This window comes from Acinonyx jubatus, chromosome A3, assembly GCF_027475565.1.
Source record: "Acinonyx jubatus isolate Ajub_Pintada_27869175 chromosome A3, VMU_Ajub_asm_v1.0, whole genome shotgun sequence".
NCBI lineage: Eukaryota > Metazoa > Chordata > Mammalia > Carnivora > Felidae > Acinonyx > Acinonyx jubatus.
In genome coordinates, this window is record NC_069388.1 from 108,508,288 (window position 1) to 108,522,566 (window position 14,279).

At 46.8% G+C, this 14,279-nt stretch overlaps 1 protein-coding gene across 1 annotated transcript in view; it reads right to left on the minus strand.

Moving 5' to 3' along the window:
* The window catches only part of VIT (vitrin), a 104,906-nt gene that overhangs the window by 58,065 nt on the left and 32,562 nt on the right, over window positions 1-14,279 (minus strand). The window contains exon 4 of the mRNA XM_015064230.3: window positions 2,638-2,794. Within this exon, the coding sequence (XP_014919716.2) occupies window positions 2,638-2,794 (157 nt within the window). The remainder of the gene's footprint in view (window positions 1-2,637; window positions 2,795-14,279) is intronic.

Consider the following 14,279-nt stretch of genomic DNA (forward strand, 5'->3'; position numbering starts at 1 on the left):
GAGTAGTTTCGCACTAGATCAGACACTGGTCCAGAAAACTACAATGGCACTCGGTTGTTCAAGTAGCAAATCTTGTGTTCTGAAACATTCAAGCTCTTCTCCTCCGCCCCTCTACCCTCCTCTGTATTCTCTCCCCACGTTCTTTCCTACTCTCCAACCCCCAACATTGGGATTGCTGAGTCCTGGTCCTTGTCAAAACCCTTCTTATTGTCTCCCCAGTGGGGTCTCCATCCATCATAAAGCCATTCTCAACTCTTACTGGTCCAAAGTCTACATCTACCTCACATCCTCACTTGTACATTAAGCAGTTCTGGGACCCCTGCCCCTGTTCTTATGTACATATGTCACCTGGGCTCTGGACTGGAAGTCAGAGGACATGAGGTCTAATCCTGAATTTGCAACTAACTAGCAACTTAATTAGCTTCCCTATTTCTCAGCTCCTCTTGTAGCAAATGGGGATGTTAACCACAGCCTCAGGGTCGAGATGATGCTGGAAGGAGGGAATCGTAGCGCAAGGGATTACTGTGATTACGATGACATCTTTGTGAGGTTGAATGAACTCGTGTGACTCTGTCCTGCATGGGAAGCATGGAAAGGCAAAAGAGATCCAGCAAATGCCAGAGGGAGCAGAATGCCAACCATCTGGATCACAGATGGGAAAATACAGGCAACCCGAAGACAGGCTCAGCCTCTGCAGCGGACCCTGTGTCCACACAGACACAGCCTGGAGAGGGCCAATGGCGCTGGAGCTGACTGGGCATGCACGTGTGTGGGGATGTGGGTGTGCATGCACATACGTGCAAGCACACGTGTGGGAGCACGCACGTGTGCATTCGTGCATATGCATGTGTGTGTAGATTTGTGTGCCTCTTGCCTTTTTGCAGGAGATTTATTTCAGAGTGAAAGCGAAATATTTTTTTCATAGTCTGGTGTTAAGAAATAGTGTTTGGTGTAGGTTCTGTCCCTTTTTTTTAAGTTTATTTACCCATTTTGAGGGAGAGAGAGAGAGAGAGACAGAGAACAGCATGAGTGGGGGAGGGACAGAGAGAGAGGGAGAGAGAGAATCCCAAGCAGGCTCCGTGCTGTCAGCAGAAGGAGCCCCACACGGGGCTTGATCTCACGAACTGTGAGATCATGACCTGAGCTGAAATCAGGAGTCAGACACTCAACCGACAGAGCCCCCCACGTGTCCCTGGTATTATTTCTCTTGAATGTTTCACTAGTTCTCCGTAATAGAGCGTTTGTAGTCCTTTTCCCATCGGAAAATCAGCTCATCATCCCCCCGCAGTGGTGGGGAAAAGAGGCCAGCCAGCAGACTCTTCCAGTAATTCTTAAGTCTTATTTTACACATAGACTTTGCTTTTGCTGCTTCCCAAAATTTCTGAAAAGCTGCTGACGACACACCTTCAAAGGGAGTGAATTTTACATCTTTGCCCCTCTGTCTGGCAGAGATAGGACGGCACTATCACCTGACCGGTGTGCAGGAAGGAAAAAGATACAGAAGCCTGACTGATTCAGAAACTTCATCCGGCATCCGGTGGCCAAGCACTGACTCAGGGGCCGCATCTCAAAGCAGTCTCAGAGTGGTAGTTAAGAGCTGGACTTAGGTGCCAGTCCCCACATGAGTACTTTCTAACAGTGTGGCTTTAGAAAATCTAGTCTGCCTCTCTCTCTCTCTCTCTCTCTCTCTCAAGATGTGGACGGTAGTAGCAGCCACGGCGTTGGGAACTGTGAGGATTAAATAAGGTGACACAGGTGAGGCGCTTGACCCAGACACATTGGCCTTTTTGTCAAAGGCGCTGCGTGGACACGCATTCCCCTGTGTTTGGACTCGCAGCCTGAGCAAAAGAGGTTACGAGTGTTTCGGGGCGCCTGGGTGGCTCACCCAGTCACGTGGCTGACTCTCGGTTTCGGCTCAGGTCATGATCTCACAGTTGGTGAGTTCCAGCCTCACGCGGGGCTCTGCGCGGACAGCACGGAGCCTGCTGGGGAGTCTCTTTCCCACTCTCTCTGCTCTTCCCCTGCTTGCGTGCGCGCTCTCACTCAAAATAAACAAACTTAAAAAAAGAAAGAAGGATGAGGATTCTGTGAAGGTCACTTTTGCCTCTCCTCATTTAGGCAGTGACTTAGTTCAAAACATGTCACGCTTCCTGTCCTCCTTCCTGGGGGACAGCTGACCAAGCAGTGGCACCTGCCACCCTCCTTCTCACGTGTCCTGTTCTACTTGTCTCCAGGCCATCGCCACGGCTGTGACACTTCTCAACACTTCTGTGCCTTGCTTAGTCATATCCCGATTATTGCCTTGTTCAGCACGTACAGGTAGAAAAAACATGCTTCACGTCACCGAGAACTGTGGCTCCCTTGTCACGAACATGAGACAGTAGAATTCTCCCCGTCCCATGAAGTCAGTTCTTTCCCTGGAGGGCTGTGAAAAGAGACTCGGGGCCATGCTTGGCCTCTGCCTAATCCCAGGGGATAGGGTTGCCACACGAAATACAGGATGCTAGGTTACATTTGTAGAGTCTCGTTTGCTAAAGCAGGCAGCCCTGCATGGCAGGGGGTGGGAGGGGTGGGGGGTGGGGGGGAGCCCTGCCTGCAGCCTGGTTGCTGGTTGTTAAGCCCCGTGGAGCTACCCACCTGTGAATCGCAGCACCGCACACGCTTGAGTAAGACGCGTAGATGTCCGTGCCATAAACGTGGTATTTGGGGTCTTGGCACCCTGCTGGGCATTTCACAACGAACTCAGGATTGATGATCTTTCCGGCTTTGACATCACAGTTGATCTGAGGCACAGCTGGGAAAGCAAAATGAGGCCAAAATTACACCTAGGGGTATCAGCTTATACACTGGGTGGCTCTGTCAGGTCATACATGATCATTTACTTAATCTCTAAAAGCCAGGGCCTGGGCCGACCCTGGGTCCTCTCCATATAATGAAAGCAAAGATATAATTAGGACATTCCTCAGGCTAAAAGAACAACAGTGACCATCCACCGCATTTAACCTGCTGAGAGCAAAAACAGAGGTGGATTCTTGTGCTTATTGAGACAATTGAAGAGGAGAACTCTGGGAAAAGACCCACCTCCGGGGGGTGGGGGGTCAGCAATGTCACTGTGGGTCCATGACTGGGGAACACTGGCTTTTCAGATGCTCTCGAGCTAGTTCGGGAAAAGAGGGAACTCTCAGATGACCTTTCGGGCCACAGGGAAGGTATTTCAGGGAGGGTAGATGAGGGAGCACGGGCTGGGGCCAGGCGGCCTGATGCATCAGAGGCTCTGTACTGGAGCCGGGTGGGAAGGTGGGGATTGGCGGGGGGGTGCTGGGCCAGGTCAGGAGGCTTGAGGGCTTGTGTTCTGTGCAGGAGGTGGGACACAGTGGAAGGTTTCTGGGCAGGGGAGACAGATAATGGAAGAGATCTTAGGTCGTGGTCCTAGACAGGGGTCCTAGGTCCGGGCTCAACATGATAGTGATATTTACTCATCTGCCTCAACACATGATGGAAAACTAGGACCCTCCCCCCCCGCCCCCCATCCCCTCTGTGGAGCAGCCAGGGGAAGCTCAGTCTTTCCTGTCTCCTTTGTCCTTCTTTGGCTTTGTGACAGCCATTGCCAGACTAGCACCATCCATCAGGCAAGTGTTCTAGAGCCGAAAGCTTGTCTGGGAACGAGGTGAGGTAAGTTCTCCAGGGACAGCAACTAAAAGGGGATGTAGCTGCATCTTCCTTGGAGAAATTTCCCTCAGAAACTCTGAAGGACAAGGTCTCCTAGATGATACTATACTGGTGCCCTTGCAGCTGGGAAATGTATTCCGTTCAGGGCCCTGTTCTCCAGAAGGGATTCTGAAACATGAGCATAGTTCAAAAAATAGGCAGAGGCTCAGGAGGTGTCTGTAAACCATCAGGTGGGAGGGCTGGCTGGCAGAACAGGTTGTCTGGCCACAAGGAGGCGAGAATTCGGAGGCGACAAGTGATTGCCGTCTTTACACGTAGGGCTGGTGTGTGCTAGGACACCAGAGGACCAAGCTAGAACTGAAGGAGCGACTTTCCATAGAGGCAAATTTTGTAAAGAAGAACCTTCCAGTGATCGAGGCTGTCCTTGAAGGAATGGGCTGCCTTGTGAAGCGGTGCGTGAGCTGAAGTATGCAAGCAGGGACTGAAGAGTTGAAGATGAGATTTCTCCATTGGGTGGGAGGTAGAATCAAGCCCCGCCCAGGGCTAAGAGTTGGTGAGGACATGCATGGAGCCAGGATCTCTGCCAGGCCACCCACCCTCTCCCTGGGTGACTGAGATGGTCTCAGAGTTGTTAATGGCTTCCAGCTGTACCCAAAACTCCCCCCACCCACCCCCCCAACTCTCTCTCTTTTAACCCTTATGTACCTGAATGGAGCAGAGTTGCATTTCTCTCAGACTGCAGAGAAAACTGATGTTAGAACTTCTGCTCTTTTCCTAAGCTCCTCCCAGATGATATCGGAAGCCCTCCTCCCCCGGGGGGCCGGGGGGGGGGGGCTGAGTCTGATCACAGGCTAAAACAATTTGTGGTCTAGGTTAAGAAGCGGAGTGCTGTGCTCAGAACAGCCTGTGGTTTTCTTCTCCCTACCACAGGTTGCCTCCTCTCCAAAGCTATTTTCCTTTTATCTTTCATTCTCTTAAATCCCGATACTCAAGTCTGCATTTACTATTTTGAGTCTCAGAATATCTTTTTTTTTTTCTTTTGTAAGCAATTTGGGGGCTGAAGACGCCAGTGTAGTGTCTCCTTAAATTAGTTAATTGATCCCTGGGCGTAAGTGGAAGTGTTCGGCTCTCCTCCCTTCCGCACACCACTTCCCCAACCCCAAATGCATCTGCTCCTTTACATGGACACAAAATGGAAGCATGCCTTCTTGGTTCTTAGGGATTTGAACCTGGAGGTGACCAGCTCTGCGAACTGGGATTTAATGTGGATGTGACTTTGGCTCTCCTGGAGGCCAACCCAAATCTTCTGGAGTGGAATAAATGGGGGTATATCTGGAAGCTTATTGCCTGAGTATTACACAGTGATCAACGCTATTGAAAGACTTTAAGGTATACACAACACACGCAAAGGATTTTCCATGAAATAGTTGTTTTAAAAAGACAAGTGGGGGGGGAATGTCACATGGGAATATTTTGCTTCCTGCTAATCAAGTTCCCCTTTCCCTCAAGGGGTGTTTGTTTCATTTTTTACAAAGGCCTGGAAGTGCCCTAAATAAGCTCTGTTTTAACTGCACCCAATTGGATTAGCAAAATCAGTGAATTAACTCAACCCATAGCAGGGAAAAATGAAATCAAGCACATATGCTCATGTACTTTGGAGAAACAGAGTGCAATGGCAAAGTGTGGCTAAAGGTCAAATATTTGTTAAATTTGTACAGAAAATTAAGCTGGAGAGAGTGAGCTAATTAAAAGTAATTGCCCAAATCACTGGGAAGTGTAATGTCTGAATCCAGCCTCAGGAAGAAGCGGCCATTTGCATTTTGGGGGCCACTTTTCTTTGAGTATAGAAACCACAGTTTGGTTCTTTAAAGTATTCCCCCAGTTATTTGTGAAGTAGCCTGTTTTCTTGTAACCTTGAAGAATGTTTCATCCATCCACTTATAGCCCAAAGGAAGTGATTTCTCTTTGCATTTCCTCTGAATACTTTTGAACCACTCTGATCTTATAGCTTAGGTTTTCCTTTCCTTTTTCTTTCTCTTTTGTTGTTCAGGTTCATTTTCGTATCTCTCTTCACCCTTCTCTGGGTTTTATCTCAACCGTGCAGAACTAAGACTTCCTTAAGAGGACAAGACAAAATTAAGGCAGCTCAGGAAGTATCATCCTCAGGTCTGAGGGGAGGAGGAAGACCTTTGGCAAATGCCTGGTGAGGGGTGGACAATGCGCGCGGCTTCCCTACTGTCAACTTCAGGGGATAACCTAGAAGTCATCAAAAGGTTTACTGCCAGCAACGTTTGAAGAAAGCAAGACGAGAGCCTCTCCCGGTCCTTCCAGAGTAGACAGGTGCCATGGTGGTGAGGGAGCCCGGGGCTGAAGTCACAGAGATGCTAGGGTTGTCCAGAACTGCTTGGGTGGAACCTTTGCACAGAGACCTGTTCCTTGGCCATATACTCTTCTTCTCCCTAGTAGGATGCCTTTAGGTTACCTTGCTTTCTCATGGTCACTATCACTTTCATTGACAGAGCTCACGTGAGAGCATTGCAGAATCCGCCAAGATTTCTTCCTGGAGGTCCTTGGCACCAGCCATAGGCAACAGGGAACCACTTACAACCCAGATGATTAGAACTGAGAGATGAACTTTAGTTGCTGTTCACTGAGGTCCTGTGTTTGCTGTATGGATCTCAGCGGGTCCCTGGGCAAAACTGGTACTGTCTGAGTCACTATTTCATACAACACAGGAATACTAGAGGTAGGTCTTCTGCCTGATCTAACAACGGATCAGGTGATGGGCTATCAGACTGGGTAATGTCGCATACAATACGCCAATCACATAGCAGACCAAATCAAACGGAATACTTGTTTTCTATTCATCTTTTCACTGATCCCAGGTGAGCTACATTGCTTCTGGAAAACAGATAGGTTTCCTAATCAGTTAAGAGAAGCCCTTTGTAAGGTTGCCTCCTGGCAGCTTATGAGGAGGAATTATTATAACATAAAAGCACTTATGTATAAACAGTTTTGATGTGAAATTTGATTTGTTAGAAATTTGAAACTGAATATGAAATTTGTTAGAGTGTGCTATTGAACTCAAGCAAAGTCCAATTTTTAAGATAATTATGCAAAAACATTAATGAAATAAAAGTGACCTTTAAATAAAATTTGAAGATGAACTGTCTCCTTGATCCTCATGCCCAGTGACCAGACCATGTGAATCCTTCCTTGGTAGTGACTTCTTTTGCAAAGCATTCTTGCCTATTTTTCTTAAACAGTCCTTGACCACCTTGAATCTTTGGGCAAAAGCCATCAATACTATTTTGCTGCCTGTGGAAAAATTTCAGAATCCTTAAGGCCTTTCCCAATCCCCTCCACAGGACTTCTGGGCTCGCCAATATTGCTCCTGGCACTTTTCAAATGCATGTCATCTTGCAAACTTGGCTTGTATCATTTCCCACACCTGGAACCCTCTTTCTTATATCTGTGTAAATGTTACTACTTGTCAAGGCCCCAGTTTCAGTCAGATCTTCATCTACCTCCTGGAATATATATTCCACAAAAGTAAGGATTCTTGTCTGCTTTGTTTACTGCTGATCAAAAATGTCTGCTGAATGAATGAATGGATGAATGAATGAACTGGTCCATTAGCAAATCTTACCAGTTTTATTTCCAAATCTGCTATTTCTCTCTACCTCCATCTTGGTCCAAGTCACCAACATTTCCTGTCTGGACTATTAACATAATAGCCACCTATCTTGTCTTCTTCCTTCCATGTTGCCCACCCTTTGCCCCAAGCTTTCCCCATTAGACAGTCAGGGTGATTCTTAAAAAAAATGTAATCACATTTCATCAGTTTCCTGATTAAAACCCTCATTGGCTTCTTATTGCCCTTAGGATAATGTCCAAGCTCCTTGAGATGGTCTACAAGGCCCAAAGGACTTGGTCCCTGTACTCCTGTCTACTTAATCTCCTACCACTGTTACTTGGTGATGAGAATGTGCTAGGCAACAAAATCCTAGAAGAAGGAGCCTTCAGACAGAAAGAAGAGCCAGTGCAAAAACCCTAATGTGGGAATGGGCTTGGTGGTTTGAAGAATATAAAGGAGGCCAGTGTGTGTAGAGAACAGTGGAGGAGGGAGAGAGAGATCTCTGATACAGACTGGGAGGTCAGCAGGGGTCAAATCACATGGGGACTAGATGAATTAATAATCCTGCCATAACCAAGATGTCAGAAATTGTTTTTGCTAGCCCTCTTTCCAGGACTGTACAATAGCTTTTTTTTTCAGAAGAAATTTATTGATAAGCCTACTCGGGATAGAGGCTGAGCTTCCAAGGACCTGTGTGTGGGCTGAACTCTTCAGAGAGGCAAGGAGAAGCATCTATGTGTAAAAGGGGCTTGAGAGGGAGGTAGGGGCATGAGATGATAAGGGAGAGAGAGCGAGGGTGAAAGGAGGTGCTGGCAGAAGATTTTATGCTCTACAAGATGACCTCTTCTGTTGATCCTGGAAAGTCCATAGTAAAAGCTCCAAAATATGATAAAACATCAGATGCAGGGAAGTTTCTTGTACAAGTTAGTAAAGTAGCTGAATCACAGGGCACGGTGGAACAGGAAGGCCATTGCAACACAGGAGTGACTAGGTAGAGAAATCATGAAGTTCATTGCAGATTCTCCAGAAATCATGGGGAATGCTCCAGACTTTTTAAAAGATTATGGAACTGGTATTTATACAGGTTTAATCTGGCATCTGAGGATCCATGGTGGCCAAGCTAACACTGGGACGACATCACTCTAGATGATGGAATGACAGCATTAGTTAGAGGTGGGGCTGGATTTGAACTCTAACATGTCTGATTCTAACACTATACCACATTTTCCCTGAGACAAGCTTTTGCCAAGATGTGAAGGCTTGGGGTTAAAAATATTTTCCTTTGGTCATAAAAGATTCCTTAAGAAGACTATATCAAGCGACATTGGAGGGAAACATAAGGCATGTGATGGAAATTGTTTACAAAGGCAAACCCAGTAGTGAGCATGTGCCTCCACAGGTAACTCCAAGCTCAAGCTTTAAGCACTTCTTAAAAACTCTATAAAGGTTGGTCCTTCTAACCAGGCTTCCATATGCTATGGAAGGACAGCGATGAAGGAGTGACTGGAGAACAGAGGTTAATCTATCTGTGGCAACACAGCTTTTGGGCAGCTGCAAAAGTTTGTGTCTCTAAAAATAACCTATTTTTAGTTTTCAAAGGACTCTAATACACATTTTTTCTTTCACTTGAACCCTACAAAACCTTGAGAGGTATATTATTTCTACATTTCAGAGAAGTGAGTTGACTTGCCCAAGCCCAAGTACTAAGTAAGTGGCAGAGGTAGGACCCGCACTCAGGTCTCTGGCTCTAAAGCCAAAGTTTTGCCGCTTCCACCTGTTTACTTCTTCCGTAACTGAGGGAAAGAATTAAATTACTCTTCCCTAATCTAATCCTAAGGGTTTTCCTGAACTCAGAGGTCACTGACAACCACCAGTGGGTGAATATTTCTTGAAAATTTGTGTGTGTGTGTGTGTGCGCGCGCGCACGCACTCATCTGTGCATTTATCCCATTGTTTTCCTGTTATTTCTGACAAGTGCCATGGTAGAGTTTGCTCAACTAAAAATCTGCAACACAGAGAGTGCACCTCCCTTCTCACTCCCACCTCAGAAGGAGGGCTAGAAAGTGAATCCTCTTCCTGTTTCATGGTCTGAGAAAGGGCACACACACCATTCTGTGTGGAGAACACACTGGTGTTGGTACCAGGTGTCTAAGAAGCAAGCAAGCACTGAAGGTTACTCACAAGTTGCTACAGCTAACAACACGTGAGCCTACTCGGGAAGCTGTGTGTGTGTTCTGCCCAAATCTGACAACCACCCAGAGCTGTCTCTTCATCAGTGTCCAATGCACTAAATAACCAAGTCCCGGAACAATTACCTCTTCATGCCCAAGGCAGTACCTCTGGGAATCATCAACCTTTCAAGGTTGATTGCAAAAATCTTTCCATGCCTTACAAGGTATTAAGGTTAACTTATTGGAAAGAACCACGTGGATTAAAGGTTGTACATTTCACTGCAAGTTAAGACTATTTTAACAGACTCAATGTAATGGAAATATTTCAGAATGTAGCTTTACTGCCCTGGAGAATATCTCACTGTTACTTATCCTACTGATTGTTGTCTTCATTGTGTAGACAGCTCAGGAAACTCTGAAGGTCCCCATCATCTAATGAATGGCAAAGAACAAAGCTTCTCCACCTGGCCTTGTCTAGTCCTAACCCATTTCCCAGCTGCATCTCCCATGACTCCCCCACACTTAAACCGACTACATCACTCACTGTTTCCTGACATCATCTTCCACTTTTTCCCCAGGATGTCTGGGCTTAGTCTACCTAGAAAACCCTCCCACATACCTCTGCCCTACTTTCAGTTCGTGTCCTACCTCGAATGCTTCTTCATCAAAGCAGTATGAATCTTTTTTTAATTTTTTTTTAACGTTTATTTATTTTTGAGACAGAGACAGAGCATGAACGGGGGAGGGTCAGAGAGAGAGAGGGAGACCCAGAATCTGAAACAGGCTCCAGGCTCCGAGCTGTCAGCACGGAGCCCGACGCAGGGCCTGAACTCACGGACCGCGAGATCATGACCTGAGCCGAAGTCGGACGCTTAACCGACTGAGCCACCCAGGCGCCCCAGTATGAATCTTATTCATACATCCCTTGTTATTCTTATGTAATCATTTGCCACGTTTTGCTTTATTTTATAGTGGGTTTTGGATGTTGTTTTTGTTGTTGATTTGTCCATCCATTCAACAAATACTCAATGAGCATTCAATGAGTCTTCATGTTGCTTTTGATCTAGATGGCAAGACAGACTCTATAAAAAAGCTCTTCTAAGAATGTGGGATAAGTACAGAGCAGAGGAAGTGTAGTGCACATAGGAGCCATATAAACTCGTTTAGTGTGTGTGTGGCAGTGGGAATTAGGTCCAGGAGGTCTCACCTTTGCATAATTTAATTTTATCTTCTACAAGATTGGGTGCTCACTGAAGTCAGGGACTCTGCAGGATGGATGGCTGGTAACATGTTGCATGGAGCTGATCATGGCTCTCACCTGTGTGATGCCATCTCGCCTGAACCCACTTTTAACGGAAGCCATTGCTTCTGAGGCTCTTCTGGGGCTTCCTTACATGTAGAAAAGCCATGGAGGAGACTTTATAACTTAAAAGATTTTTTTCCCTCCTTTACAGACACTGCCTGGCAGGGATTGTTCCAGAGATGCTGGTGGACATAATTTAAGGGGAAACATATGATGTGTTTGTTACAGTGTGGCCTGAAATGTTCATGAGGCTCTTTTTGAATGTGGAATCTACACATAGACGAAGTTAACAATTAAAATTCATAAAGTACAGTGACTGCCTTAGGAGAAGAGTCTTATGAATATACCCGAACCCTTCAATAATTATTTGTAGCCTACAACAATCGAGAAAAATGCCCCCACATTTTGGTCATTTGTTAGCAACTGCTTGAATAGGTTTGTACTGACTATGTCTACCACTGAGGTGCCTCTAAGTAAGGTCAGACCCATGGCTCCAAAACATATCAGGAAAATGAGAACCTTGAGAAATCACCTCTGAAAATAAACTTGGTGAAACTCTCATTGCATATAGTGTGGTAAGCTTTACCATGGACTATACAGTGGGTTGATTTGTTGAGACATTAACTTAGGTTTATTCTGATTGTATTCCTCCCGCCGCCCCCCACCCCCTTACTATTCTAAGAAGGTAGTCAGGCCTTTGTCTACTCCCACCTCTGGAATTCAAGGTTGCAAGAGAGAGGGCAGAGTTGCCCAAAGACAGCCCTCACGCATTGGGAATTCGTTTCTCCAAATCCCCCCTGTTTGAGAGCACTGAGCTTGGTCAGCCCAAAGAGTGATGGAGAGGAAATGATCTTCCAAGACTGGGAAGGTGGGAGTGGGCAGGTAGGTCTCGGTGGGGGAAATGTCTCTGTTCCCTAATAGCTGCCTTGGAGGAAAATCATCTGGGAGCAATACCTGGTGTGGTGCCCCTCACAGTGAATCCTTAGTCCTGGGACTGCCGCCATCTTTCCCAAGATCCCACATTTCAGAAAACAATGGAGTGCCCAACTTCTACAGATAACATGGGTTTGGACACTGAGCAGGGCACGGGAGCTCCCTGAATACTGTAGATTGCATAAGCCTTCCAGGGACTGGAGCGGGGAGGGAGGAAGCCCCTGTAATGATGAAATTTTAATTTCTCAGCCCCTGGAAATTGGCAGTTTGGAGTCAGACCTGATTTGATTAGAAAATGAAGTGATGTGATAAGCCAAGCGTGCTGAAATTACATTGTGCCTAATACAATTGTGTACATGAAAGCAAAATATTAGCTTGAAATGAATGGTCATGCATAAGAGCGAGGAGTAAGTTTGTAAGAGCTTCTCCCATTTCTTTTTTTTTTTTTAACCTTTGCTTTCCCTTTTGTAAGACTCCCATGCCAGATTATTTTCAACATGTAAGACCTTCTTGGTCTGAAGGGCCCCCAACGGAGATAAGTGATATCCATGAGGGCCTCTGGGGAGCCATAGGAAGACCAAAGAAATGGAAAAAGGAAAAGGAGATGAGAAGAAAAAGAAATGATAAAGAAGACAAAGGAGAGAAAGCAAAGTCTACATGTAGACAGAATAGATGCACTTGTATGGCACATGGCTTCTGGCCAGACCAAAGGAAGACACCCACGCTGGTTCCTCCTTTTCCTGTTCTCTCCACATCTCTTCTACTTTATTTCCTATTTGGTCAGCCTGTAGTCATCCCACACCCCTCATCTGTCTCCAGGCAACAGATACTTCGTTCCTAAGCCCTGGCTGGCTTGGCAGAAGGCACTAAGAAAGCACCTAGGGTTGAACCTCACACAGACCTGCATTTCCAATCTGGCTCTGCCAGCCTGTGGCACCAAGTCGTGGGCACTGAGTCAAGAGCAGCGCTGCATGGGTCGTAGGGGTCAGTGTCCACTCACCAAAACTCTCAGATTAGTTTCTTCTTGTTAGCCTTGAATGGGCACTGGTGCCAACGGAGGGCTGGCCCGAAGAGGGGCCAGAGGGCACTGATGAGTACCCATGGTTTTACAATCATATCTGCAAGTACCCCTGATCTGGGATGTCTGTCTACTTCATGGGTTCTCAAATTTCACCAGGCATTGGGATTACAGGAGGGCTTGCTAAAACATGGATGGCTGGGACCCGGCGTTCGCATGTCTGATGTCAGCAGCCTGGGCGGGGTGGGGCAGAAGGTCCCAGGTGCTGCTGGGTGCGGCTGGTCCAAGAGCACACTGTGAGCATCACTGACCCAGTTCGTTCTCACACCGAGGCCAAAGTGATTGGTTGAAAGTCTTGCTTTTATGATTTCCCTTTTCTGCCTAAAATCCTTCAGTAGCTCCCTACAAGATACATTTTGGGGTGTCAGCTGAGCTGGAAATGAAATAACATTTTCCTTGGGGAAGAGGTCGGAGACCACCTCCTCCCCACCTCCTCCTTTTTGAGCGTCTCCTGGGAATATGGGCTCCAAAAAGGCCCACCTTTTGATCTTATGATGCAAGGCCTTCAGCCTTCTGACCTGTGGATCCGTAAATACTTACTTCTAGAAGGAGCTCGGGGCTGTCCAGGTATAGGGGAGACGACCACGGAGTCCATGCATTCACCTCTCAAGGAGATGAGAGAAAATGTAATTGTCGTGCCTCCTACTTCACTGTAGACCTTCGTGTGAAGTGCTGGGCAGACTCAGTGGACGCTTTCACTGTACCCGTACATGCATGTAAATCCGTACCCTCACCAACAAACTGCATGCTCTCTCCTCTCTCTCCATTTGTTGGCAGAAAGAGTTTTGTGTTTTTTCAAATTTTTTTTTTCTTGGCAGGATGGTCTTCTTTCCCCAGCACAACCCTAACTACTTTATTCTTCTCTGAGAACCACCCTGCCGCCTGGGATGATGCAATTAGGTTCTATCTCCCAAGAATGTGGAGTCAGTATTGACAGACACCATGTGCAGAGTGGGTAAAGGGAGGGGGAGAGGGAGGACCAGGGAGAGAGAGGGAGAGGGAGACAGTGAGGCAGACATGCATAGAGAAGCAGAGGTACTCATTCTTGGGGACTTTTTGTCTGGGGTGCGGTTCCAGCGAGTTCCAGCTACCAACCCCCCACCCACGTCCTGCCAAAATCCCTTTTGGAGTTATGCTGATTGCAACCAAAATAATGTGCACTGAGATATTCCCATAGCCCTCATAAGGAAGTCCAGATTCCCGGGCACGGTAACAAAGCTCTCCACGATCCCACGCCTGTTTAGTCCTTCACCTCCTATCTCAACACCTTCACTTCCTACTCTATGTTTCAGTCACATCAAACTACTTTTTAGCTCTTTCCACTCTTCAGGCCTTAAGCGTGCTGTTTTCTCTCTGCTTGCATCCCTCTCTTCTCACCTTTGCCTGGTCTAAACCTAGTCGGTCTTCACATATTAGTGTAGGTGTGGTGCTTCCTCCAGGAAGCCCTCCCAGATATACAGCTCTTCTCCACATTCTTGGAGTACGTTT